Genomic DNA, 26,947 nt, shown 5'->3' with positions numbered 1-26,947 from the left:
GTGTATCGGACTTTGTCGTCTCCTGCTCCTAATAATTTCTGTTTTCTCTTTTCTGCAGCGTACGTGTGGTTCGCCTGTAACTTTGAGTTCTCGTCTTTCTGCGGCTGGTCCAAAGAACCAGGAAACGGTGCCGAGTGGCTCATCCAGACCAACGACGCTCCCGCCGTTCACAGAGGACCGACACACGACCACACAGGTACGAGACGAGCGTTCTTTTTCTCACCAGCATCAAACCGACAGGTGCTCTGGGAGAACACTGTGTTGAAAGCCTTGTCCGACCCTCTTTCTCTGGAAGTTAATAATGAATTACAGATAAAATTACAGATAAAACAATGTAATATATCACAATAAATCAGAGTTACACAGATGTACAGATCCAAAACCATGAATAAAACGTCAAATAGAGATTTCACTACAGGAACAAAGTAAATGTCACCTTAAAGTAAATGATTTTTACTCTGTTAAATAAATAGATCAACAAATAAACATGACCCTCACCCGAAACAATAAAATCCAGATTCAGACACAGAAAACATCAGCAGCGTTTCAGAGACAGAACTCTGATGGAAGCCCGAGAACTCGAAGATGCTCTGAGCCTTAAAATAATTGAAAATGAACGGACGGCCGTGAAATGCTCCAGAACTACAGCTCTGAAATCCATCAACGTGCCTCAGCTCTGCGGCCTTCTCTCCGTTCAACGCTCCTGTGATGGATTTCTTTCTTCTTCTAAGGCTGCGCCTCTGGAATTAACAATTTCACCTTGATTTCTTGACTCACCCAGATCACAGATAAATAAACGAGCCCTTTGTGATGTCGGGTCAGATGTTTTCCTGCAGCGACGCTTATTGAGTCCTGAGTTGTCAGAAAACACTGAAACCTTGAATTTGTTTCATGCCTCTAGGAGCCGCAGGAGTGAAATATTAACAGTCACACAGACTTTTATTCCATGAAAAGACAGAACGTTATACATTATGCAAACATGCGAATGGAATAAAGTGAACGTGTAATGAACCCTGGGAGTTTTGGAAACCTTGTGTTCGTATATAATCCAAAGAAATCTGCATCACTGAGTCTCCGTTACATTCCTAAATGGTGTTATTTTTAATTTATGGTAAAAATTACTATTTGAAGTGTTTGATGATCTGCAGTCGTGTGTCTCCGAGCTGCCAGGAGTCCGTTTTTTACCTTGTCTTGTGCTGTCCCCTGCAGGCAGACCAGGGAACTTCATCTACATGCAGCTGATGGACACAGACGTGTACAGCAAAACAGCTGAGGACGAAGAGGAAAAGTGGGCGAGGTTGGCGAGCCTGCCCATCACGGCGCCGGACGCCGACCTGTGCATGTCCTTCTGGTATCACATGTCAGGTGACCACGTGGGGGCGCTGCACATCAAGCAGAGGAAGGAGGCCGAAGGGGAGCAGACGCTGTGGACACTCAGGGGACATCAGGACAAACGCTGGAGGGAGGGACGGGTCTTACTGCCGCACTCCAGCGTCTCTTATCAGGTAATACTGTGTAAAATGTTCGGTGGGAAGAACTAGAATCTAAAAGTTTCCCTCTGACAGTTTCACCTGAATTTGTGAAGAAAATGTAAGAAATTCATAAATTAAAAAATAACACATTCATTGTTATTTCGACACGACACATTTAAAAATACAGTTAAAGATGAGATTTATTGCTTTTGAGCTGCGTATCTGAAACTCTGGGTTTCTATGTGAATAACTGTTGTTCTCCGGGGTGTTTGCAGGTGGTGGTGGAGGGTGTCGCACACAGACGCAGCACAGGTCACATAGCTGTGGACAACATCCAGATCATGGATGGGCTCAATGCTGAGGACTGCCAGGGTGCGTACACTGTTAGATCACACTTATTAAACTCCAGTGTATATATAATATATATAAAGTATAAAGTATAAAGTTTTCATTTAAAATTAATAAAATTGTATTCAGCCAGTGAATCATATGATTAGTTTTCACGGTTCATTAAGTTGCTGATCTTTAGTCCTTCGTGTTTTTCTCTTCAGTTCTAGTTTTCATCTCATTTATCATCATCTGCTTTTCTTTCTTCCAGATCCAGAAGCTCCTACGTCTCCACCGACTGACATCTTCATCCTACGTAAGTTGACGCAAAATGTGACATCATAGTGTTTGTATTTTCGTTTTGGCAGCGTTTGCTCTTCAGCTCAGTCAAAACTCTCGGATCAGTTTAACTATTGATCACTGTGATGATCTGTGAGAACAAAGAGTCTAAGTCATTTATTTATTTATCATTTGTTTATTTTTATATATTATTTCATTTGTTTTTTTCCTAAGTTAGTAAGAGTAAAATATTTGCCTCTGGTATGTTGATTTTTTATCTATAGTATAAAGTAGTAGTTATTATATTTAATAATAATAATGATAATGATAGTATATTTTATGAATGCACTGCTTTTAAAAAAGCTCAGAAATACTTAACGTCAGTTAAAAACAAGTAGGAACAAAGTGAATAAACCAGTTTAACTTCCTCATTCAGTTTTTGCTGGATACAGTTATGTTGTGGTGCATTCACAGAAAATCTGACGTCCCAGATTTAAGAGTCAACATTCATGAGTTTGAGAACTGGGCTGAAATAAAACCAGACAAACATGGACGTCCTCACAGAATCTGTCATTTTAGGTTTATGGTGCAGAACTCATAAAACCACCGGTCTGGTCGTTGACACAAGTAATGAAAGGTTTTGATTTTTATTTGAATGGAACAAAACTATATTTCTCTCTCTCTCTCTCTCTCTCTCTCTCTCGTAGCGATAGACTCTCTCTCACCAGAGACCAGTGAGCTCGGAGGCCCGGGCAACATGCTGAAGACCCTGGACCCCATCCTCATCACCATCATCGCCATGTCGGCACTGGGCGTCTTCCTGGGCGCCATCTGCGGCGTGGTGCTCTACTGCGCCTGCTCGCAGGGCAGCATGACGGACAGGAACTTATCCGCCCTGGAGAACTATAACTTTGAGCTGGTGGACGGCGTGAAGCTAAAGAAGGACAAGATGAATGGACAGAATAACTACTCAGAGGCGTGAGGGCGGGGACGAGAGACGGAGCCGAGGATGCTCCGCGTGGACACATGATGCAGCCAATCAAGCGAGAGGAACCTGGGGGCCGAGGCCTCCAACGGGACAGCAGGGTGGGCTGAAAGTGAGCCGACGTAATTTTATTTCTCAGGAGCGGCGGTGGAAGGGACCGACCTGTAGGGGGCACTGTGTATAAAGAATCTGTACAGCAAAAAAAAAAGAAGAAAAAGAAAACTAAGGATTCTATTTGTTTTTTCTCAACGTGCTTTGTTGATTTATTGTAATCACATGCTGGTGTTGAGACCAATTCAGACGAACGAGTCGTTTGTGTACTTTATGGAAAGAACAGATCTGTTTGTTTATTTGTTTGGTTTTTTTTCAGACATCATCGTTTGAACAGGGCAGAGTGTGTGTGTGTGTGTGTGTGTGTGTGTGTGTGTGTGTGTGTGTGTGTGGCCATTACACTCATCTGTTACCATGAACACATACAGTATTTCCCTCTCTCCCTGTGTGCATGCATGCATTTGTGTGTGTGTGTGTGTGTGTGTGTGTGTGTGTGTGTGTGTGTGTGTGTGTCCACGGCAGGTACCATCCTGACCCGTTGACCTGTGTCTAGTTCCGACAGTGCCTTTTATTTCTTCCAGTTTTTCCGTTGCCTTGTTTTCTCATCAGCTGGTGATCCCACACAAACATACGGACGCCCTGAACGCTTCGTTTTCACGACACACGACACATCCAACATATTGTACATAGGTTTTAATATATTCGAGCGCCCCTCTTTTTTTTTCATATAGAAAAAGACACCGGTGCCGCAGTATCCTTTCTACGTTGAAATCAAACTCAACTTAATCCTGAAAATTCAGAAAATGTACAAAAGTCTTGATTTGAACAGACAGAGACAGAATCCTGTCGTTTGTGTTTGTTTTAAAAATGTGATCGAGTTGTGAGTTTTGTTGCTGTGTCCTGGGAACAAGACGTTTTCTAACAATGAGGAACATGGATTTATGATTGTTGAGAAATGCCTCATGGGAAGTGATGTTTTGTGTACAGGGTAAAACGGACAAACTCGGAGACGGAGCTTTGGACTGAAATGTTTTCACACAGTGAACGTTCCTCCCTGACAAACAAAATGACTGATGAACGTTTGAGCTGAAACGTGTCCAGCGTCAGAAAGACTTCACCAGAGAGCGTCTCTCTCTTCTCGGACAGGAAGTGGAAGGTTCCGACCCAGAATCAGCGTTTGCTGTGACAATGCTGTGTGTCTCTAGTGCTGACTATCAGAGGAAGGATTTATATATGAACTTTATTAGAGCAAAATTAACTTTGTGAGTCACCAGGCGACTAAAAGGAGCGACAACGATCATTTCACTTCAGCTAACAGGCCTGGAAACAACAGAATCAAGTCTTATTTTTTAGAACCAAGATGAGTTCTTCAGAGCAGAGACCCAACAGGAAAACCCAGTTAACCATAATATTTTTGTTTAGAAATACAAATTTTATTTCTTCTCGTTTTAAAAATGTTGCTTGCAGTTAAAATACTGTGATTTGATTATTTGGTGTTAGAAATTAGGTTAAACTGACTTCTTCTATAACTTCTTTTCATCAAGCAGGTGACGATCTGGTTGTAAAAATGTAATTTGTCATTAAAACTGGTTTGTTTCTTTCCTTTTCCCCTGAAGGAATCAGCTTCTTAATCTCAACTCACTCATTTGACTTTAACCTGCATTTTACATGTAACTGTCAACACTTCAGAATGGTGCAAAAGGGTGTTACTCACTGTGTCCTCTTGTAAATTGGATTTTATAAACGTCACATGCAGGATTTTCTGCAGGTTTGACTCAAAATGTGAAGCGAGACTGTGGCTCAGCGGTTTGTTGAGAATCGATTCTCTGGACATTTTTTTCTGTTTTGCTGTAAAAGAAACTTCCTCAGTTGATTGATTTGAATCAGATCCTCGTCTGGTATCAGGAACGAACATTTCACATCAAACGAAGCTGCTCTGACTGTTGAGATGCTCGTTATTCTCACCGGTTCAGTCGTTTTTTTGTGGTTTTCAGTCTGAGGGGAACTTGTGTGTGTGTGTGTGTGAGTCGGTCACGTGTTGATAAAACTTTTCCTCCTGAACAAGAAAGGATTCTGCAGCACTCGACGTGAAAACAAATGTTGCACTGATATATTTAAAAAAAAATCTATGTGTTTATGATGTTGATTTAAAAAGAGAGAAGGAAGGGAGAGGAGAAGAGTGTTATTGTTGCTTCTTTCTAACAGTTTCAGATGACAGTGTTATAATTCTGAAATGTACAATTTACACAGATGTTTTTCATTCTCGAAAAAGCTTATATCGTCTCTTTGAAACGTAACAATTTCATTTACTTGGTATAATATCACTTTGTCTTTTTGTACCGTCACTGATGTACGTGCCATTGTTTTTAATTTTATTTTTTCCCCTTGTATGACAAGAAAAAATAGTTTTATTTTCAGTACTGCTTCTGTAATTTTGCTGTCTCAGATCCAGAAAAAAAACAAGAAAGGAAATAAGAAAGTTTAAAAAAAAGATAATTATGGGGAAAAGTGAGGCCTTAAGTGACTAAAAGTATTGTTTGTTCTTTGACTTGCTGGTCAGCACCCACACTCATCCGCCCCTGTTGTCTCAGACTCTCATCATTGACTATTACATTCCAAAGAATTGGATCAAATAAATGTTTTAAATAAAAGATGCTTGACTGTTTCTTTCCAGATTCAGAGGGAACGGTTTGTTTTAAAGGGTCAGTTTGCTCAAATTACAAAGTTTTGCTGGCATTTAGACAGAGACTGTATATACAGATCATAGTCTGCACATTGGCAGAGCTGTTTATCGAGATCCCGCCGATACATGCGCTTGACCAATCACAAGTCATTCTCAGCTGTCAACCCATTGCAACCACACAATCTTTTAGAAAAATGAATTTAAGGTGTACTTTCTCTTTTTAATTTTGTCCATGTCCCATCTGGAGTACTGCAGCCAGCCGCCAGGGGGCCACTGAGACACTTTGGCTTCACTTTTTGGAGCTGTCTTTATTTACAGTTTGAAATGATCAGGAGGCAGACGACTGATTCACACAGTATTTTTGTTTTAATGAACCAAGCTGCAACTGAACATTGACAATTAAACATCATTAAGGTGAAGAAACATGCTTTTCCAAAGATTTAATACAATTGAATATTCTTTTTTTGTTTCTGAATGATTTCCCACACATATGGTCTGTTTTATTGTTTTTCACACGCGTGCTCAGCTCCTTTATTTGAACAGGACTGTGGATCGATCCTGTACATCAACAGCTCGCTCAAAACTCAAGTGGATTCAATGCACACTTAAGAAATCATATGCAACTTAGTCCTTGTCTGTTTGCCATGTCCTGCTCCGACCACAGTGTGGCAGTACTGCCTGTGGAAACATTCAGATTCACACACTGACGGGTTCGTCTTTGTTATAAAACTGTTTTTTGTTTCATGAGCCACATTAACTGACAACTTTCTCAGCTCAGCGACGTCTGATCACATATAAGATGAAGTTTCCTGCTCAAAGCCACAAAACCAATATGTATGATTTACTGATTTTATTGGATTATTAATATTATTGATGCACTCACATGTCAGCTGTGTGTTCCCGTTCACTGATGTGCATGCAGTTGTTTACATGTTATTTTAATACATAAACATATCTGATTAAATCATAAGCATGGGTTTTATTACTGCAGTAAGTTACAGTCCTTTACACACAAAGAGTACATGTCCCTCTTAGTGAAGACAGAATGAAGTATCTCCCAAAAGAAATCCCCACATACACTTGTACTTATATTAATCCTGGTGAATATCTTAAAGCGATGTGTGTGGAGCTGAAACTCGGCCGGCTCGCCCTGAGCGAATGATCTGAGGCATGTGGTGGGATGAGTGTGTGGTGATGTAGAGATGTAATTGAGATGGTGACTTCATGTGTTGTTTGACCAGCTGCTGCGTTCTCATCAAACATTATACCCAGATTACTGAGGCTAAATGTGGGAAGCTCCTTTTTGTTCCTTCACTCTGAAACAGGGAAATGGTTTTTTTAGCACGTGTGTGAAGTTCTTGGTTCTTGTTTGTTTCCCACGTTGCTTTTTATTCCTCCTTTATTTATTTTTTTGATTCAGGAACACTTGTCTTCATCTGATTATATTGTCATAATGTTAAATTTAAAGCAACACTATGCAACTGTTACTGAGCAACAGCGCCCTCTGCAGCCACACGTGGTGATTAATTCTGTTGGGCTTCGTGTCTAAACCTTTCCAAACATAGAAAGACACCTGACAATATAAACACAAGTAAAACCACGAGTTAAAAACAAATCAGAGACACGTAGACAAGACAAGACGATGTTTTAAATCATACTTTTCAGCAAATGTACGTATTTATCTGAAGTGGCAGGTTACTATTGACCGATGGGGGGGGGGGGGGGGATATCACAGGATTGGTGGTACACCACCCGGAAATATGCATAGACTCCAGAGTATCAACAAAAACCACTGAAACAGAAGTGGTTCATGCCATCAGCCACTTTTTGGGAAGTGAAATTTAAACTGGGATTATCCTCTCTAGGTTTAGATTACATGTTTGTCTCCTGTGTTAAATTCTCTGTTATTCCACTTTAGGCTCATTTCATCAAGGCCGGAGTGACATCGTATGTGTAGTGATTGTGTGTGTGTGTCTAATAAACATTGAAATACTGAGAGTACCTGAAAGCTTTTCTTAAACATGAGTAAATGTTAAACTTAGGTTGAAACCAGCCACTATGGATACTCTTTTGGGTAGTTCTGGTGCCGGTCCCAAGCCCTGGATAAATGGTTGAGGGTTGCGTCAGGAAGGGCGTCCGGCATAAAACTTGTGCCAAAACAAACATGCGGATCACAAATAGGAGGGGTAGTGGATATATTGGCATATGATCCGCTGTGGCGACCCCGAAAAGGGAGCAGCCGAAAGATGAAGAAGAAGAAGTTAAGCTTAGGTTGATTTCCAGCCACGCAGGCCCACACTCAAACTAACTGCAGCTAAACTAAAGCTGCTTAGTCAACGCGTCGCAGCGTCTGTTTGTGTAAACTCATTAGTATTAGTGTGTTCAAACTGATGGATGTTCGTACTTATTAAATATATTTGTTGTGAACTGAGACTTCTCGCCACATCCGAGGTGACGGTGAGGTCACCGCTCACCGGAGTGTTTGTTCCGTCGCCCGCTGCGTGCCGCGGCTCCTCCTGCGGGGGCGGAGTTAACACGGGACCAGGGGTTTGTTGAATCTTGGCTCTAAAGAAAAAAAAAAAAAAAAAAAAGTGAGAGAAAGAAGCCGACACGTCTGAACCGTGTCGGGACTGAAGCCGCCGACTGTCCGGGCCCTCGTCTAACTTCTGACTCAGCCCACATGAACCCGGGTTAATTCCCAGCAGCCGGAGCCCACCCGCGTTTCCATCGGCCGGCCCCTCGCAGCGGTGCGGTCCCGTCCCGAGCTCACACAAAGCGGACCCCTCTCTAAGCTAGCGCTCGGTTCGCGTCTCGTCTCCGCCGAAGAAGAAGTCCCTCTCCTGGGGCCGATGTTGCCCTGAGCCGTCGAGGAAAACGACACCAAAGCGTCAACACAAGGTGAGAGAGCGGCGTTCCAACCCGCGTTTAACGGGTCTGCCATGTTTTTTAACCCGAGTTAAATCGATGCGAAGGGGAAGAAGCTCCGTGCCTCCTCCTCGGGGGCTAAACTTTGGGTGTGGGTGAACGGTAACAAGCTAACGGCTAAAAGACAGTGAACTTTACCCACACACACACACAGTTCACACAGGTCTGTTTTTAAAAACTTGTCGTGTAAAATGTTGGATTATAATCAAACTGTTCCTCCTTCCCTGAATCAGAGTTGGGCTTTTGTAGAGAAACTAGGCCACAGTGGTCGCTTTGTATGACCAGAGGCCATGAGTGGATATAACATGATGATCCATCAGCTCAGGATCACTACTTGAACCATTAACAACAAAAAAAAAAAAGGAAGTTAACTTTCACACACTCACACTTTAAAACTCAACTGTAACTGCATCTTAAAACTTGTGTTAAGACTTTTCAGACTGACTTTGATTCAAAGGAACTTGCTGGTTTTCCTCAGTGTGAGGAGAAACTGAAGCTTTTCTTTGTCGTGTGTGTTAATTTATTAAAAATCACTGTGTCCTGACAGTTGAAGAAGTCACGTTGGGACGATCAAATCTAAAACAATGAGAAAGTGAACTCTTGGTTTGGTCGTCTCATTGGCTAAAAGTATCACGAATGATTTGAAAATCATCGATGAGGATTTCTTACTTCGCATGGGTCCATTTGCCAAAGAAGACTCTTTCAGTGTTCGTTTTTTTACATCTGAAATTTGGACTGTGTATAACTTCTGAAGATTCTTACCTCTGGACAGATTATACATGGGAAAGAAAAACTTCAGCTGTAACATTTGAGTGTAGGCAAACATGTAAAGGATATCCTGAGACAGACCACAGCTGGACCCCAGTCTGGTCTGACTGCATTGTGGACTGTATAAACTGTGGCTGGAGATACAGACACACTAAGGCGTCTTTAAGCAGGCCAGATTGGTTAACCAGAGACGAAAGCCTCTTGTTCAGCCTTGCCCGCAGCTCTGATTCAGGACTGTTGACTCTGCAGAAGTTGGACAAGATTGGTCTCGTCTGCCTCGTTCACTTCCTGTAAAGGAATTGTAGCCTGGGGGGTTTTTTCTCTCTCCTTCCTGGTGAGGCTTGATTTGTTGGGACTGAGTTTGACTTGTAATCTGTGCTCCCCAAGTTCTTGCTGCAAGACCTTATTTAGTGACATGGGAATAAAATGTTTTTGGGTAATTACTGGCCTGGCTTTAAGACAGCATCGTAATGACATAGCAACAGCCTTGTATCGAGGTGTTAAAACCATATGTTTTTGATCTTGCACAGCACGTACACATAACATAGATATAGACAATATACACCCGGCCTGGGAATTTACTTTAGAACAGACGTGACTGTAGGCTAGCGCAGGCTCCCTGTAGTTCACTGAGTCACTTCCCTTAGTTACACTGTTGTGTTTAAACACAGTGAGTTGTGCTTGTCCAGGAGCTAGGAGTGTCTGGGGCAGTTTGAAGGGTCATTCTACGTTACTCAACACCAGGCCTTTACCCCCACCTCGCCAGAAATGACTCATGAATGACAACTCATCCAGCGATAACCGGATGAAGCATGTGGGAGTAGAGTATGGTTGAAGGGTATTTGATCATAGCTTTAAAATAATTGTCACCTTATTACTTGTTTGGGGGTCTGAGTCAGTGGTAAAATGTTTAAAAGTCACAGCAAAGACATGTGCCTGAGCAGATGCTTCAAAACATACATTAAAAACCTACAAGTACTCGTTATTATTATTGCTCCACCAAGGAGGTTGTGTTTTTGTCCATGTCAGGACATGGACCAAGAAAGAACGTGTTAAAATTTGAGGCAGATCCCGACAAAGTAGTGGATTCAGGAAAATATACCAATTTCTCAGGGAATACTTCATTGATTAGCTGATGTTTTATAACAAACTCTTTTTAACTGGGCCATGGATGTTGGTGTGGTCGGTGTGTTTGGTCTCAACCAACTCTTGAGGGAAAGATTCGTCTCTTGAGCTGCTAAATGCTGCACTGTGTTCAGCAGCTACTCTCAGACTGAGTCTCTCTGCTGTTTGGTGCTGAGCCGATGCTGTACAGTGGCTTTTTGGTTTACATCAGATTGACCATGTGAACATAAGTTCAAATCAGAGAAGTGGAAGAAGTGACGTAGTTTTTCCACAGCATCGTATGGAGCCAGTGAGGCTGGAATGCATTATCTCATCTCTCTGAGGAGGCCTGGAGGATCGGGATCTCCTTCGAATAAAAGCCAAACTTCAAACAGGTCATCTTTAGTTTTGATGGTTTGTTTTCTTGTAAATTCTATTGTTTTTGTTGAAGTACTCTGTAGTTTTCTAAAGGGGCTTTATTAATACCAGATGTTCAAACTGTCAACGTCTGATTGAACACATTCCTTTTCCATGCTTTGTCTCAAAACCAAAACACTCCACCTGTTAGAACTCCTCTAGTTTGACAGGCTTTCAGTATAAAGCCACATGGCAGATGTTGGGCTGGATGAGTGAAGTATTCCTGTTGGTACGTTGGGTTTCCGTGAAACTCTTTGCTTGCAGTAGGAAGTGTGATCCTCCTCCTGATCCCTCAGCGGTCTGCTGGGGGAGAAAAGTGATGTCTGGGCGTGGTTTAATCCACAAAATGGCTGCAGAGTTGTACTGAGTTGTTTTGGGACTTAATGGACTGAGAGTGGACTGTGACTTCCAGCAGCAGGTGGGGGGGCCGGCTGGTCGACCGGGTGGCAAACAGAGCTGGGTGTGAGGGGGGATGGGTATCTCACTTTGTGGACTAAAAGATGACCCACCCAGCAAGAACAATGCTGACTTGTGTTGCACACCACCTTTCATTTTTTCATGTTTCTCACAAATATTCTTGACATAACAACATGGTATTAAACTAAGTATCTTCTGATTGTGAACTGTTTCAAAGAACAAGCAGTTTGAAGGCCTAACCTTTGGCTTGGGGCTTTTTAAAAAAAAAAATGGACAGAAATACAAGCAGGATCAATGCAAAATCAATACGTCAGTGATTTGTCCAAACAAGCTCACTAAACAATGTTTGAAATTTCAATTGTGTTAAGACATCTGACCGTGTCCTCAAACCAAATCTATGTTTTCTTATGACATCGACACATAAACCATAAACTCATATCATCCACATGACATCCACAATCTATACATGGACTTTGTTTTACTAAACATTCACAGATGTGCTCTGCTCCACCTTCACACAACACTTGGCTTCACTTTTTTAAAGCTCTATGAGTTACAGCAACGCTCCGCAGAGCTTATAAACATAATTCAACTCTTTCTCTTGAGTGACATCCACACATCTACACCCATAGACCACCTGTTAATGCCACCTTGTTTCTTTGCCACTCCCAGTTGATTGCAGTTCTGTGGTAGAATAAATCCAACTGACACAAAACCCCCATAGACCTTCTTTTTGTAGTATTTTAGAATATCTGCTGGTCTCATCAAGAGGAAGTCTCATGACCCAGACTCGGTACAGACAGTTTCCCTGGTAGATAACTGCAGATAAAGCACTGAAACACCATTAGTGAACAGAGGAAGAGGTAAACAATGAAGCAGTGGTGACACACTGATGCAGGGTCTGAGTCAAACACCCCCATGTTCACCTCCTGTTTTCAGGTTTGACTGAAGCTGGTTCTATGACTTAAGATCAGTCTATTTTCATGAATATGAAACGAAATCCTCTCAGTTCCATAATATAACTCAGTCATTGATGCCAACAACAATGAATTCAGCTGGTCAATACAAGCTTTAAACCAATTTCAAGTAAATGAAGTTTGTATTGGCTAAATGTTTTATCCAGTTGGTGATTATCAAACTAATTTCAATCTTGTGTCACATCTGATCAATCGTTTTTCATTACATGTCTTTGTTTTAGGCCGGGCAGTGAAAGTAAATCCTTCAACATGATCATTAAAGATAAAATATGTAACATTTCTTCAAAACAACTAGACCTATCTTATAAATATTATATTGGTATGTGATGTGGATGCTGATGACTTGACAACATTGTATTTTTTGTCTATTATTAAGTTATGTTTGTCATGCGTCTCTCATTCACCACAAAAAAGCCACCAAAGGAATTCCACTGTGGAGTAGGCGGAGGTCTCGTGCAGGGTGTTGAATCTTTGTAGGACAGCTCAATGTGAGAGCAGAAGAATGCTCTCTGTGAATTTACATAAGACAGCGTGACTCTGGTCCCTGAGGCTTGTTTTCAGGCTGCAGATTGAATCAAAGTGACACTGACCTGTCTGAACCTGATGGCAGCACTGAGCGGAGCTGAGTTACAGACGACAGCAGCTGTTGGAAAAGATTCTTGATAAAACATTTGTCAGGGACTGTGCATAACTCCCACTGCCTATGTGCAAAACTTGGCTGTTGTATTAGCTTATATATAGTTTGGTCTGCAGAAAGTGTTTGCAGGCTTTAGTTACTCCACAGAAAAGCCTTAAAAAAGAAAGCACTGGATTGAGAGGTCAGTTTTGACAACTCAGTCCGATTATGTTTTTATTCAACTTTGATTCTAAGCATAATGAATGGTTGATAAGACCAGAAAAGCGCTCTATAAATACAGGTTCATTACTATTTCCACAGTTGCTCTGAGATTATTGGGGAGAGCATTGGTGTTCTCAAGTGCTGTCTTTATTTTACTTTTAATCAAGTCAAATGCATTATCCAATCCAAAGGTATTTGGGTTGCAGCTAGGTGTTAATAAACACATACAAACATTATAAATACAAAATTAATAGCAAACACCTGACAGATTATCAATATTCAACTAGAGAAAGATCCACTAAAATTGGAAGCATATTCATAAAGAATTTGTCCTCCATGTTTATGACCTGTGCACATACTGCAGTGGCTGGATAACACAGTCCAATATGGCTGCTCCTTCCTTAAGACATGACGTTGTAGTGGTTTAAGAGCTGAACTTTATTCAATCAGGCAACAATTTTCTGTTCGAGACTGAGAGAAAACTAACCTAGCGTTTATTTGTGTTCTTTGTGTCTTCCCCTGATGCAATGTTTTCCACAAGTACAGGCACATGCAGTGTAAAACATCAAGTAGATAGCCCAGCTGACAGGACTGTAACCGCTAACTCCAATAACTTTGCCAGCCAAGCTCATTCCTTTTCGTCATATTCAGATTTCCAAACCATGCCACAAGGACTGATTTGACAAGAGTGGAAGTCTGGAAAGAATATACAGTCTCATCCACCAAGTGTTCCTATAGTAACACATCCATACTGGGAAAAACGGACTCCCAGTTACTGTACTCACATTGGAATGAGCTGCTCTGGTTACTGTCAGCAGGAGTTTGGATTGTAAATGAAAAACTGGCGTTAATATCCACCAACAGGAACACAACGTGTGTGCTTGGCTTCTTCTACTGTCTGACCATACAAAGTCATGAATCGATAGTTTACTCCTGTTAATCTAAATATTAAGCTCTCGGGTCTGCCAGTACAAATACTCACAGTCCATAGTTTCTGCTTGACGATATTATAGAGGGCTTACAAAGGTGGATGAGTGGATTTAGACACTGTTAAAGAAAAGAAAACACATCTTCTCACCTACACTTGTTAATGCATGAAGCTGAGGTTGGATATTTTAGTTTTTCCATATTATTATAAATTACTATATATTAGAAGACACAAACACAACTGAATATATATATATAGAGAGAAGTTGAATTAAGAAAATAAACATTTTACATAAAATGTAAATCAGTCTTTTCTGCAGTGGTTATTAAGTAAAATAAAAATGTTCATACCAGCAAACAGATACCAGTATGTTTACGAAAGTCTCATGTCGGCCAACAGATAAATCAGTTGAGCTCTAGTTTGTTAGTCAGTGTTGTTAGTCACACCCAACCGATTTTTAATAACATTTTGTGGAGGGGTGTACAGTCTATGGGCGTGACCCAGAGAGGAAACCATTTTTTTTCACTTTCTTAAACATTCAGTAATAGGGTGTTTTTCATTTTTGTTTATTTCTCAAGAATAATTTATGGATCTTCATGAAAAGATCTGTCATTTTTAGCAGCCTGATATTTGAGTGTGTGTGTGATTTGGTGCAGATTTAAACAAAAATCCAAAATGTGGTTTCATCAGGGGACTGGGGTATATGGTCTGTTCGTGTTCTTTTTAAATTTGTGCCATCAACAAAGAAGATGTAGATATATTTACATAAAAAGGATGAATTCTTAAGACAGTCACTATGTAAGTTAGCACAACAAGCAAACTTCTTTTCAAAGTTATCATGCACCAGCATCTCTACCAGAAATGCCAGGGCCTCCGCCAAATGTCATTATGTGGCACTCAGCCACTGGAGACCCCAAACGCCCGTCTATCTGTCAGCTTGCTGCAATTTACAGCTCTGTGCAGTAAACAACGCTGGACTCCAGGAATGTGGGGGGGGAGCTTTCATTGGGTAGAAAAATCTTTCCCGTTTGTTTTGGTTTGAATTTTATTAATCATTTTGCTTAGTGTGTTGTGTGCTTAACGGTTTCCGTTCTTGTGTGTTTCAGTTTTTCAAGTATTTTCATAGGGGGCAGTGTCTATTGATCAACAGACACGATGATTTAAAAGTAATTTCCTTTTGTTGTCCCTGGCTAGACAGAAAAAGTTAAATAAAAATCACTATGTGCTGTTTCTGTGTGAGATGTCATATATTTTCCGTCCCCCACTATTCTCGTCTGTGTTGATGATCAATGTGTTTTCTTTGAGCCTCCCCTGCTGCTGTATGATAACTATCGCTAAACCACTTTTAAGAAACTTGCATGTTGGTCATTGGGCCCCATTTGACAGGATGTGGGTGTTTTGATGCCTGTGCCCTCCGACCCACTGATGTGCACTACAGCAAGCATAGTACATCTTTTCACTGAGCATCTACTGAGAAACCAGTGGTTTCACTTCTGCGACAGACAATTAACCCTAAAAATATCCCTCTCTTGTGTAGTGTTTATATAAGTAGACATTGGAATTAGTTTAATATCCTGCAGGAATATTTTCTGACACAGCTGTTGACTTAGCCACTGTCAACACTGCCTGATTTCCTATGTTCATGTTACTGGGGCAAATACTCAGAAAGTTGGTCTTGAGTTTCTAAGTTTGAGGTTTGGGCAGACGGTCAAGAAAGTGTGTCACAGGAGCTCAGGGGAATGGCAGCGTTTCAGGAGGAGACTTGAAACAGCCTGACCAAATATGGGAACACACACATTCCCTTGAACACACCTTCTTTACCTCCTCTGTGCCATGGAGCTGTGGCCTCGGCTTGAGGTTTTAACTGCACGAAAACTTTTTCCAAGTTGCCGTCACACACTAATAATCTTCACTTTTGGGTTATGATTTTTGTAGCTCTGTTTTCTTATGTTACGTCTGGGTGGTTTGTCCTCAGCAGCTCAGCTCCGTGTGGCGAAGAGGTATCACCGGACTGCTCAGTGAACCACAGTTATCCCTTCCTGGTTAAAATTCCTTACCATTAAACCAAAGCTGCTCCTGCTGCTCTGTTAAAGTCATTACATGTTTGCTGTTAGACTCATCATGAGTAATGCTGGTTCAGATTAAAAACCTCAAGTGTAAATGGACTGTTCTCTTCTTTACGCAACATTTTTATACTCCAGTCTGTTTCCTTCTGTCTCTTTCTTATCAATTATTTGCTGATAAGCCTTGTTGAGATAACAAGTAACATTCTACATCAGCCTGCAGGAAACAACGGTGAGAAAGCAAGTATGGAGTAAGTATAGTGGTCGGCGAAGGTGTTGATAAACTGCCAGATGATGCCGGCTTAGCGTGGACAAATCATTGTTCCACATATGGAATAGTCAAAGATGAGAAATTTCTCCACACTGCTGTGGTAACTGGGTCATTTCAGCTTAGATGGAAATCTGTTTTTTGAGACATGCAAGAGAACTTTTTGAAGAGGAAGTGGTTGTGTTAGTGGTTGACTTTGAAAAAATAGCCTCACAAACTGTGTACTATCTTAATGTTGACCAACCTACAGGACATGTTTCCATTACCAAGACAAATGAAAATACTTGATCGAAACCTAGTTTTAAAAGACTGTTTTAAAACAGCACTATGTAACTTTTACCTAGCAACTGCGCCCCCTGCAGCCTCATGTGTTTTATCATTATTAGGCTCAGTGTCTGAGCGATTAAGTGGTTTTCATGTCGAGAAAAACAAAAGCTCAATCTCTTGAATGCATCGTCCCACTCACTGAAAGTTGGATATTACCCATGATCCCTGGCGTCCTGACCCAGAAAAACTGCTGCTGTAACAAAGCCACCAAAATCTGTTTAGAATTCTTTATGTTTTAAAAGTTTCCTGCTGAATATTGGAGATAAACTCTGGTTATTAATAACGTCTTAGTCTTTTTAACTGATCTACAGTTCAGCTTTACTCTTCAACTTGCTGGACCTGATTCTGAGAGTTGAAGTTAAATTAAGTGTGTTTTGGGTAAAGGGCATAAAGAACCTTATCATCTTCTCTGTTTGCACACACGTTGGTTGTGTGATCAAACTTTCAGATGCTACTTCTGAGCCACGTTAATCTGCAGCAACAACAAAATGCCTGTTTTTCTCATTACAGATGGATTTGCGGTTGCTGTTAATAGCGTCTTTATCGGCCGTCCTCTGCAGCAGCTGGGCACAGCAAGGTAAGACCGCAGACATAAATCTGTTATAAATCAGCTAATTCATACAGTAGCAATAAATCAACCATACTGTTATTGTAACTTGTGTTGATTCAGCATGCTTTGGCTTTTTATTTGTCAGATATTAGACACTTTTCCTCTGACAAACCTGTGGTTTTAAGACTAAAATGCAAAACTGATAAAAACTAAAACTTGCTTTCTTCTTCCTTTTTATTCTTCAAATGTTACATTTCTTTATTCATTGTTTTATGACTGTGGGTCCAGTTGGCTAATGGTGGGAGTCCTTTTTTTAAATTTATTTATTTATTTATTTAACGAGGTGAAGTCATCTGTTGGTGAGCAGCCTCGAGCTTTTCTCAGCATGACTCTTCACTGGAAAGAGGTTGTGTTTTGTTGCGAAAAAACCGTGGCTGGTTTTGGTTAGTGAACTAATGGAAATTTTCTGTTTTGTCATCTTGGCTAAAAAGAACTTGTGCCGTCTCTTTCAGAGGGGAGCACATGCATCAAAGCCAACGCTCAGTCATGTGGGGAATGCATTCAGGTCGCCGAGATGTGTGGATGGTGCTCAGATGAAGTGAGTTGAATCCCTGAAGCTGCCACTCAACTATTTAATCTCATGAATGAAAACATATCTTTTAGATCTTAAACAATGAATGTTGCACTGTTGGTGTACTCTGTGGTTTGTTTCAGAGCATTGCCACATTCACACAGCTGTTCATAAAGGTGTACAAAGTTCAATAAATACAACGAACTAACTAACTAAACAAAAATAAATGTAATAATATTTTTTTAAATGTGTACTGTGTTTGTTTGAATTTAAACAAATAATCCAAAGATACTATGATTTATATTTGAAGAAAGTTTTACATAAATCTGATCTGTTTGCATCATTTGGTTTTAAAGAACTGGGTCAAAGAATCATTTTTGTTTTGACTGAGTTCATTGTTTCAAGTTCTCCTCCACTTTGCCTTGTGGGATATCATGTGCGTCTAATCTATATTCTTAGTCAGGCCTGGCAGTCATCTGTTTCTCCTTATCTGCCCCCGCTTACAAACAACAGCCTAAAGAACAGACAGTTCGAAACAGAGTATGTAAAATGGAACGGTTTGCAGGGGCCTTGTTGAAAAAGATTCTCAGTCATGTTAAAGATCCTGTAAACTTAGTATCTACGGTATTGATGCCCTCAGAGGTCAGTGAGTTTCATAGTGTTTAGCAAAAGTAGAGCATCAAGATCTTTTGTTTTTCTACAATTTCCTAATTGAGTGAATCTGCAATTCTGTAAAATAACAAATTACTGTTTTATGGAGAGTCATGTTCTTCCTGGTGCATGTTTTCAGTTACTGTGCAACTTGTCAACAAGTTTCTTCATGTCTGCCCCACCAACACAAATTCCACAGGAACGCTCCAGATGTTTCTGCACATGCTTCACTCACGCAGTATAAATTTTACTTGAAATAATCCTCACGATAACATCTTTTACTCTTTCGCAGAACTTCCTCACTGAAGGTGAGTCCAAGTCGGCCCGCTGTGATGATCTGGAGTCGCTTAAGAAGAGAAATTGCGCAGTGACCAACATCGAGAACCCACGCGGAAGCATCACCATTGACAAGAACAAGCCCGTCACCAACCGCAAAGACGTGGCTGAGAAACTGAAGCCTGAGCAGATCACCCAGATCCAGCCACAGAAACTCACACTGACACTCAGATCTGGTAAATTTTTGCATTCTCATTAGAGTCCCCTCCAGAAAATGTCAGTAAAATGTCTGGACTTCAGTGCACATCTAACAGAAGCTTAACAGTTAATGAATTATCATCTTCTGTTCTCAAGGTGAGCCTCAGACTTTTGAGCTGAAGTTCAAGCGTGCTGAGGACTACCCCATCGACCTGTACTACCTTATGGACCTTTCATTCTCCATGAAAGACGATTTGGAAAACGTCAAGAACCTCGGCACTGACCTGATGAGGGAAATGCAGGAGATCACAACAGACTTCAGGATTGGTGAGGAAAGCTCTGCTCAATAAAGGGATAATAAAGACGGGAAAAAAAAGAGAAAAGTAAATGAACTCCTCCCTTTCAGGTTTCGGCTCCTTTGTGGAGAAGACTGTCATGCCTTACATCAGCACCACGCCAGCCAGGCTCATCAACCCCTGCACAGGGAACCAGAACTGCACCAGCCCCTTCAGCTATAAGAACGTCCTGAAGCTGACAAACAATGGAGACGAGTTCAACCGGCTGGTCAGTCAGCAGCAGATCTCAGGAAACCTGGACTCTCCAGAAGGCGGCTTCGACGCCATCATGCAAGTGGCGGTCTGTGAGGTAAGACGGGGCAAGACTCTGTCTGTCTGTCTGTCTGTCTGTCTGTCTGTCTGTCTGTCTGTCTGTCTGTCTGTCCGTGCGTGCGTGTGTGTGTGAAGTGTAAATGAGTAAAACACTAATGAGGAGACTCTTGTCTTCATCTCACCAGGAACATATCGGCTGGAGGAACGTGACTCGTCTGCTGGTGTTTTCCACCGACGCTGGTTTCCACTTCGCTGGAGACGGCAAACTGGGCGGCATAGTCCTCCCCAATGATGGGAAGTGTCATCTGGAGAACAACATGTACACCATGAGCCACTACTACGTATGTAGTTCATCATTTATTCAACACGCATAATGTTTCATCCTCCTACTAATGGTCTCAATTTAATATTGATGTCAAGAGTTGATCTTGCCAGAGACATGAATATGAATAAAAGAAGAACTGCATGATGTAATGTGTGTCTGTGGTCTGTGTGTGTTTTTTTCAGGACTACCCCTCCATCGCACATTTGGTCCAAAAACTGAGTGACCACAACATTCAGACCATCTTTGCCGTCACTGAAGAATTCCAGCCCGTCTACAAAGTAAACTTGAATTGAAAAACCTTTTATTTGATATAATAAGTAATGTGCATAGTTATCATTTGTTCACTCTGTTTTTACCTTTGACACTTACAGGAGTTGAAAAACCTAATTCCTAAATCAGCTGTTGGAACACTGTCCTCCAACTCCAGCAACGTGATCAAACTTATTATTGATGCTTACAATGTGAGTCACTACCTTTCAGAGATAACTTGTGGTTTTAATATATGGATTTTAGCTTCTCTGTGTATTTAATTCGTGTAAGTTCATAAATTCGTCCATCTGACCTAATAACTCGAAACTGATGAATGAGCACTGAATCTCTTTCTCTCTCGTGTTTGGGACAGTCTTTGTCATCTGAGGTTATTCTGGAAAATGGACGGCTGCCAGAGGATGTGACAATGACCTACAAGTCCATCTGTAAGAACGGCGTGGAGGGGACGGGAGAGAATGGCAGGAAGTGCTCTAACATATCCATCGGAGATGAGGTAAATACCATCCTTTTGGCTGCAGTTTGTGTACATGCATGAATACTTTAAAAATTAAAAAAGCTAATTCAATTTGAGAGAAAAAAATGGGCAAAAACACAGATTTGGAGGAACGAGAAACACTTTACAAGCTAATAAGTTGATTGATGTCTGGAAAACAGAACAGTTAACTTCAAAGCTCCCCTTTTTCAGGTTTAATGACTTCATAAACTCCCCTCTGGTTTCCAGGTGTCTTTCGAGATTTCCATTGTATCCAAGAAGTGTCCATCACATGGCCGTCCTGAGATAATCAAAATCAAAACGCTGGGCTTCACTGAGGAGGTGGAGGTCGTTCTGAATTTTATCTGCGACTGTCAGTGTGCCACAGACGGAGAAACAAAAAGTGACAAGTGCCACGAGGGTAACGGGACCTTCGAGTGTGGAGCCTGCAAGTAAGTATGTAGCCAGGAACATTTATTAGACGAGTGCTGCTAAAGCACGAATGACGGAAACTCAAGAAACTGAGATCTTTTAAAATGTGAAGTGATGCATTGAATGAAAAGCTTTTTGGGTACATGATTTAATAAAGAACCTGAGGTTGTGTTCCTACTGTCACCACCAAAATAACCTTGAAGAAGTTTTTTACCGGACATTTATTATAATTTTCTCATTTATTTATTCTCTATTCTCTCTATTGTTCGGCTTCGGTGACTCACGTTATGAACTGAAATCTCCTATCCTCTGTCTCAGGTGTAATGAGGGACGTATTGGGCGTCTTTGTGAGTGCAGCAAAGACGAAGTGCGGACAGAGGACCTGGACGCCAACTGCCGTAAAGACAATGGTACTGATATCTGCAGCAACAATGGCGACTGTGTCTGTGGAACCTGCGAATGCAAGAAGCGGGAAAATCCAGCGGAGGTTTACAGTGGGAAATACTGCGAGTGTGACAACTTCAACTGTGACCGCTCCAACAACAAGCTCTGTGGAGGTGAGGGTTGTATAAATACTATCATCTGACATCGCTTGTATTGAAGCTCTGTGGTAACCTCGGCCCGTCTTTTACCAGGACATGGACGCTGTGAATGCAGGAAGTGCATCTGCGACGCCAACTACACGGGCAGTGCCTGCGACTGCTCCCTGGAGACCTCCACCTGCCTCGCGAAGAACGGGCAGATCTGTAACGGCCGCGGCACTTGTGAATGTGGAATCTGCAAATGCACCAATCAAAAATTCCAGGGTCCGACCTGCGAGATCTGTCCCACCTGCCCCGGTGTCTGCGCTGAGCACAAGTGAGTCAGACAGTTTTGTGCTTGGAAATTTAAGATTGAAAAGTGTTGTGTTCCCACAGGTAACATGTAAGTGTACAGGTTGAGATTTTTTTAATAATTGAATTCAATATGAAATATTTCTCCAAATATTTAATACAGTGTGAAAAACAGTGGAGATTTTGTATTTTTGGCTTCATGTCCTTTGTTTCTCTGCTATCTGCCAATTCATATTGAGACTCTACTGAACTGATTTTAAAACACGGAGAGTTAATCCATCCTCTGTTTACGTTGCTTCAGAGACTGCGTGCAGTGCAAAGCGTTTGAGGCCGGTGAGAAGAAGGATATATGTGAGCGGGACTGCAGCTACTTCAGGCTGATCAAGGTGAAGGATCGCGACAAGCTGCCCCAGCCCACCGACCAGAGCTTCCCACTGACTCACTGCAAAGAGCGAGATGCCAACGACTGCTGGTTCTACTACACCTACGCCATCAGGAATGACACCAAGGAGGTCTACGTGGTGGAGAACTTGGGTATGATCAGAATCTAAATTAAACTGGGATAGAAAACATTGAATGTAATATGATGCAGTTTGAGTGCATCATTATTTTTACATCAACCGACAATGGGACTGGAGCCACTCACCCGTGTTAAAAAAAACCTGCGTGTACATGGTACTTTTAATAACAGTAGTGGTAGCGGCAGTATAATAGTATGACGAAGGGTGATCCAGTTAAAGAGGTGGATTCAGGAATTGTTTATCAGGTACCTTGACATTGTGAGAGGATTTTATGTTAATGTCTCAGGAAATAACATTTATCTTATCGATCTGTTATCTGATCTTCTATTTTTTAAGTTGACATTTTTCTCTTTGGTTTCCTGTGTTTTTTAGAGTGCCCATCAGGACCTGACATCATCCCCATCGTGGCAGGTGTGGTAGCGGGCATCGTGCTGATCGGCCTCGCCCTGCTGCTCATCTGGAAACTGCTCATGATCATCCACGACCGCCGAGAGTTCGCCAAGTTTGAGAAGGAGAAGATGAACGCCAAGTGGGACACTGTGAGTCAGTCGCATCTGGAGCAATAAACAATCGTTCCTCTCCTTCATGTGCAGGCTGCACTCTTTTTCAGTGTTGGAATATTTTCTCCTTAACTGGTGTTATTTTAGCTGCTGGAAATTATACTCTGGCTCTTCTCGGTTTTAAAAGGATTGATTGTTTTTGGACTTTCCAGTTCTTCATTGAGCACCACATTGTTGGTTCTTATGGCTGGTTGAAAGTAAATCATCTAAAAAGTTGTGGAAACCGAACAGACAGACTCTCCAGCTCTCTGTCCTTGATCAATCTGAGCTCCATTCTGTTCTGTTTAGTCTTCTCTCACTGAGGGGAGCAGCCTTCCCTCAGCCGACAGTGCTGCCACTCACTGTCCACACGATACAACTGCACAACCATAAAAGGCAATGAAGCCGAGACAGAGGAGGGCCGCTGGGTGACAACTGGAGGAAGCTTCACTGCTGCTCACTGTTTTTTTAGGCACAGGAGCTGAGGTTATGGTTTAATTTAGGAAGCAGGCATTCATCACAGGTTGACAGCGTTTTTCGGAATTGCTTATAGACATCATTACTTAAATAGATATTAGCAGCTAGTTCCCCAAGTAGCTCTCTTTTAGTAGTATTGTCTTCTCATGTAATCAAAGTCATATGGTTTATGTAGGGATAGATATTTTTAATTTACTTTGTTTTTACGTCGATCAAGTTTTATTTAAATTAATTTTAGATTGTTTTTATTTTGCTAAAGTTAAAAAAAACAACTTAATAAATGTAAAAATGAAATGAATCAGTTCACAGTTCAAATTCAAAACAGAACAATGTGTCATTCTTGGCATGTTGGAGAGAATACACAGGTAAATAACGACCGGAAAGAAATTTCTTTTTAATCTTTCCTGCTGTGCTGAGCATTTCTCCTCAGGCTTTTATTCCTGTCCTATCCACTGCTCTGCTCATGTCATATTCATCAGTTTTTCCTTTCACCTTCCCTCTTTCTTTCCCTATTTCCTTGTTTCTCCACATTAGCAAGGAAACCCCATTTACAAGAGTCCTATTAACCAGTTCCAGAATCCCAGCTATGGGAGTAAATCAGCTGCTCTTTAGGTCAAAGTTTGTATCACCTGTTGGATGCATGAACTTCTCTGTGTGGCTTTGAATCTTGGTTGACTTGATGACTGCATGTTGTGAAATTAGCACATTTAACCAGAGGTGGCGTTGTTTGCCTTTTTCTCTTGGCATTTTCTTCACAAGGAAAAACACTAATATGAACAAAGTGATTTAAAAATGTTTCAACATTCAGACCATCTAACGTGTTTTACCAAATTGTTGCTTCAAGCTATTGATGAGAAAGTTGAACAATGTGGTCACATGCACTTTGTCGTTTTGCTGTGAAAGTGTTCAAGCTTATCGGCGTCGAAATGTTGTTATCATTACACCAACAACCGGAGGCCTGCGCTAGTTCAACATACCCAACATATCTTTTGACTATCTGGCTTCACTGAGCCTGACATTCATGTGTGGTATAGTTTTTCTTTACAAGACGTCGGAGAGTTTTTATTTCATATTATCGTCAGTCTTCTCATGTTATGAGCTGCAGAGACGAGTAAAATCATCAGTACAGTCAGGAATCAAATTGAAATGGAATATTTATTATGTAATAATTTAGTGTTGATAAACTGAAGTCACGTGAAAAGTGGAACAGCAATCTGATCCCACTGATCTACAAAAATATCTGTTGCTCTGTATTATTTGTCCTCGTCAGGATCCTGTAAAACGATGATTATTATCTCTTGTTCTTTGTATTTTCTATAACCAAGCAACCAAACGTACAGTAGACAGTCTGCTGCTTTATTGGTGTGGATGTGGCGTAACCGTGGTGATTTACCCTGCTTTATCAGCACTTTAACGCTGAAAACTCCTGATTCTTAGTACAGGCCCCTGAACCACCTGAAGGTTTGACGAGTGCTGTGGTTTGTTACTCTGATTCCTCAAAACTATTTTAACTCACTCAGTTGTTTTTCTCTCTTTCTCAGGGAGAGAATCCGATCTACAAAAGTGCCGTAACAACTGTCGTCAATCCAAAGTACGAGGGCAAATGATGGAGCTTTGCCTTGGCTGTGTCAACACTGTATGGAGAAGAATCATGGGTCCGGGTGAAGGGAGGGGCGGGTTTTATAATGCTCTCACTGTTTGTTTGTTTTGTTTGTTTGTATGTTGTAGTCACCAAAATGATAGCAATGCATTCTGCCACTATTTCAGTTTGTTTTACTAACTTGGTTTTTTTTCTATGCATCGTCTGAAATGTGTACAGTCTGTGTAAATGTGGGGTTTTATATTTTATTTTGTGCCTCTGCAGAACTTGAGAGAAAGTGTTGTGAACAGATTTTCTTCTCTGCCACAGGACTGGCAAAGTTACGAAATGCCTATCTGTGCCTTTTTATAGAACCGCCAAGCCATCAGTGTTTTGTTGAGGGTCTAATTGGACGTTGATAATGGGCAACAAATGAAGTGTTCATTTCCAAATGATCATGCATGCGTGTCGATCAGTCGCTGACCGTCGAGCAAAGGTTTTATTGCGTCTCTAATCATTTTCGATATCACACTTTTTTTATTAATCGTGTCTTTGGATTGAACTCTTCAAAAGTAGCGCCAGTCGGCCTTGTGTGGCAGCAATGAATTGTGTACAGTATGTTTTGGGGTTCTGTGTAAAGCCATATATGTATTCACAGAACCAGGTTGGAGGCGTTAGTATTTTTTTTTGTCAGAGTGACTTATTCCATCTGAACAATCAATTGAATCGTGTCTTTATCTACAAAAGATATTTTCTTGCGTCGCCTTTCTAGCTGAAAGGACGTCAGTGTACAGTCGTGTTTCTGTTTGGCTCCAGGTTTTACTTTGCTTAAGTTAAAAGCCAACTCAGGTCCTGAATTCTTCACAGCAATGCCAAATACGCAAACCTGCCTTATTATTTGCTAACTAATTTAGCTTATATTGAAAATCCTTGTCTTTATTTGTAGTAAATGAACTGGGTAATGGTTCCCAGTTTTTCTTTTTTTTAACGTGAGTAATTCCACCCTGCCATTTGTCGGTGCTTCGATCAAACAATTTTTTTATTGAACAGAAATAGGAATGGATAAAAATCAGTGATGAGAGGATGATTTTTGTAAAGTTAAAAAAAAAAAAGGTTACACTAGTCACCATTGTTTTTAAGTGCCTTTTTTAATTTCTACAACACATTCACATTTGCAACTCTGTATTTCTGAAAATTATTTATTGAATAAACATTCAAAACAATTTGTCCAGACATTGTAAAGATGTTATTGTGCAGTTACTTTAGTATTGTTGTGTTTAGAGGCCTGTTATTGATGTGCATGAATCCAGCGGGAAAAAAACGAATGTGAATTATCTGCTGTGGTCCCAAAACACAACACGAGACAAACGAGGAAGTGTTTCAGTGATCGATACCTTATCAACACCAATCTTCTGATGAATTGATTTCTATCGGTCCAGAGACATTGAACAGAAGAATTAATAAAAATAATACAGCGTATATTGATTTTGAAATGTAAACATCTGACCCTGATCTCATCATCACGGAATCAGTCTGAGATCACATGAAGACACAGGAAACGCTGACGGGTCTTCTCTACAGAGGCCGCCATGTTTTTTTGTTTTTTTTTTACAGTAGACTGGACAAACTAAACCTTTTGAGTTTTTACAACAACTAAAGCTGGGGGGAGGGGAGGGGGGTATTAAGCTGCACCATGACACTTCACCACTAGATGTCACTAAACTTTTAATATATTTATATGTTGTTATATATTGATATATATATATATATATGTGTGTGTGTGTTGTGGGAACTGTAGATAAAGTATAATATGATA

General features: G+C 41.0%; 2 protein-coding genes across 7 annotated transcripts in view; both read left to right on the top strand.

Annotated features, from left to right (window-relative positions):
* LOC109639080 (neuropilin-1a-like) overlaps positions 1-5,765 on the top strand; it is a 60,257-nt gene extending 54,492 nt beyond the window's left edge. For all 4 annotated transcript variants that reach the window (XM_069511033.1, XM_069511031.1, XM_069511034.1 and 1 more), the window contains 5 exons: positions 59-196; positions 1,210-1,505; positions 1,748-1,844; positions 2,071-2,115; positions 2,786-5,765. In XM_069511033.1, coding sequence (XP_069367134.1) covers positions 59-196; positions 1,210-1,505; positions 1,748-1,844; positions 2,071-2,115; positions 2,786-3,060 — 851 coding nt within the window. In that variant the 3' untranslated portion in view covers positions 3,061-5,765. The remainder of the gene's footprint in view (positions 1-58; positions 197-1,209; positions 1,506-1,747; positions 1,845-2,070; positions 2,116-2,785) is intronic.
* Positions 5,766-8,294: 2,529 nt separating this feature from the next.
* On the top strand, positions 8,295-26,354 carry LOC109643675 (integrin beta-1-like). 3 transcript variants are annotated; one of them, XM_069511036.1, is made up of 17 exons: positions 8,323-8,695; positions 17,340-17,406; positions 17,892-17,977; positions 18,894-19,113; positions 19,232-19,402; positions 19,482-19,720; positions 19,869-20,024; positions 20,191-20,286; positions 20,380-20,469; positions 20,631-20,771; positions 21,000-21,202; positions 21,501-21,739; positions 21,818-22,040; positions 22,317-22,549; positions 22,909-23,075; positions 24,087-24,164; positions 25,094-26,354. In XM_069511036.1, exons 2-16 carry the CDS (start codon positions 17,340-17,342, stop codon positions 24,162-24,164), a joined length of 2,409 nt encoding a protein of 802 aa, XP_069367137.1. In that variant the 5' UTR covers positions 8,323-8,695; the 3' UTR covers positions 25,094-26,354. The 3 variants fall into 3 exon arrangements, with proteins under 3 accessions (XP_019964418.1, XP_069367137.1, XP_069367138.1); XM_069511037.1 differs by having other exon boundaries at positions 24,087-24,170; XM_020108859.2 differs by lacking the exon at positions 24,087-24,164 and having other exon boundaries at positions 8,295-8,695.
* Positions 26,355-26,947: the final 593 nt, after the last annotated feature.

This window comes from Paralichthys olivaceus, chromosome 16 (assembly GCF_024713975.1).
Source record: "Paralichthys olivaceus isolate ysfri-2021 chromosome 16, ASM2471397v2, whole genome shotgun sequence".
NCBI classification, from domain to species: Eukaryota; Metazoa; Chordata; class Actinopteri; order Pleuronectiformes; family Paralichthyidae; genus Paralichthys; species Paralichthys olivaceus.
The sequence above is the reverse complement of the archived record's forward strand: the minus strand, read 5'-3'. Positions and strand labels throughout refer to the sequence as shown.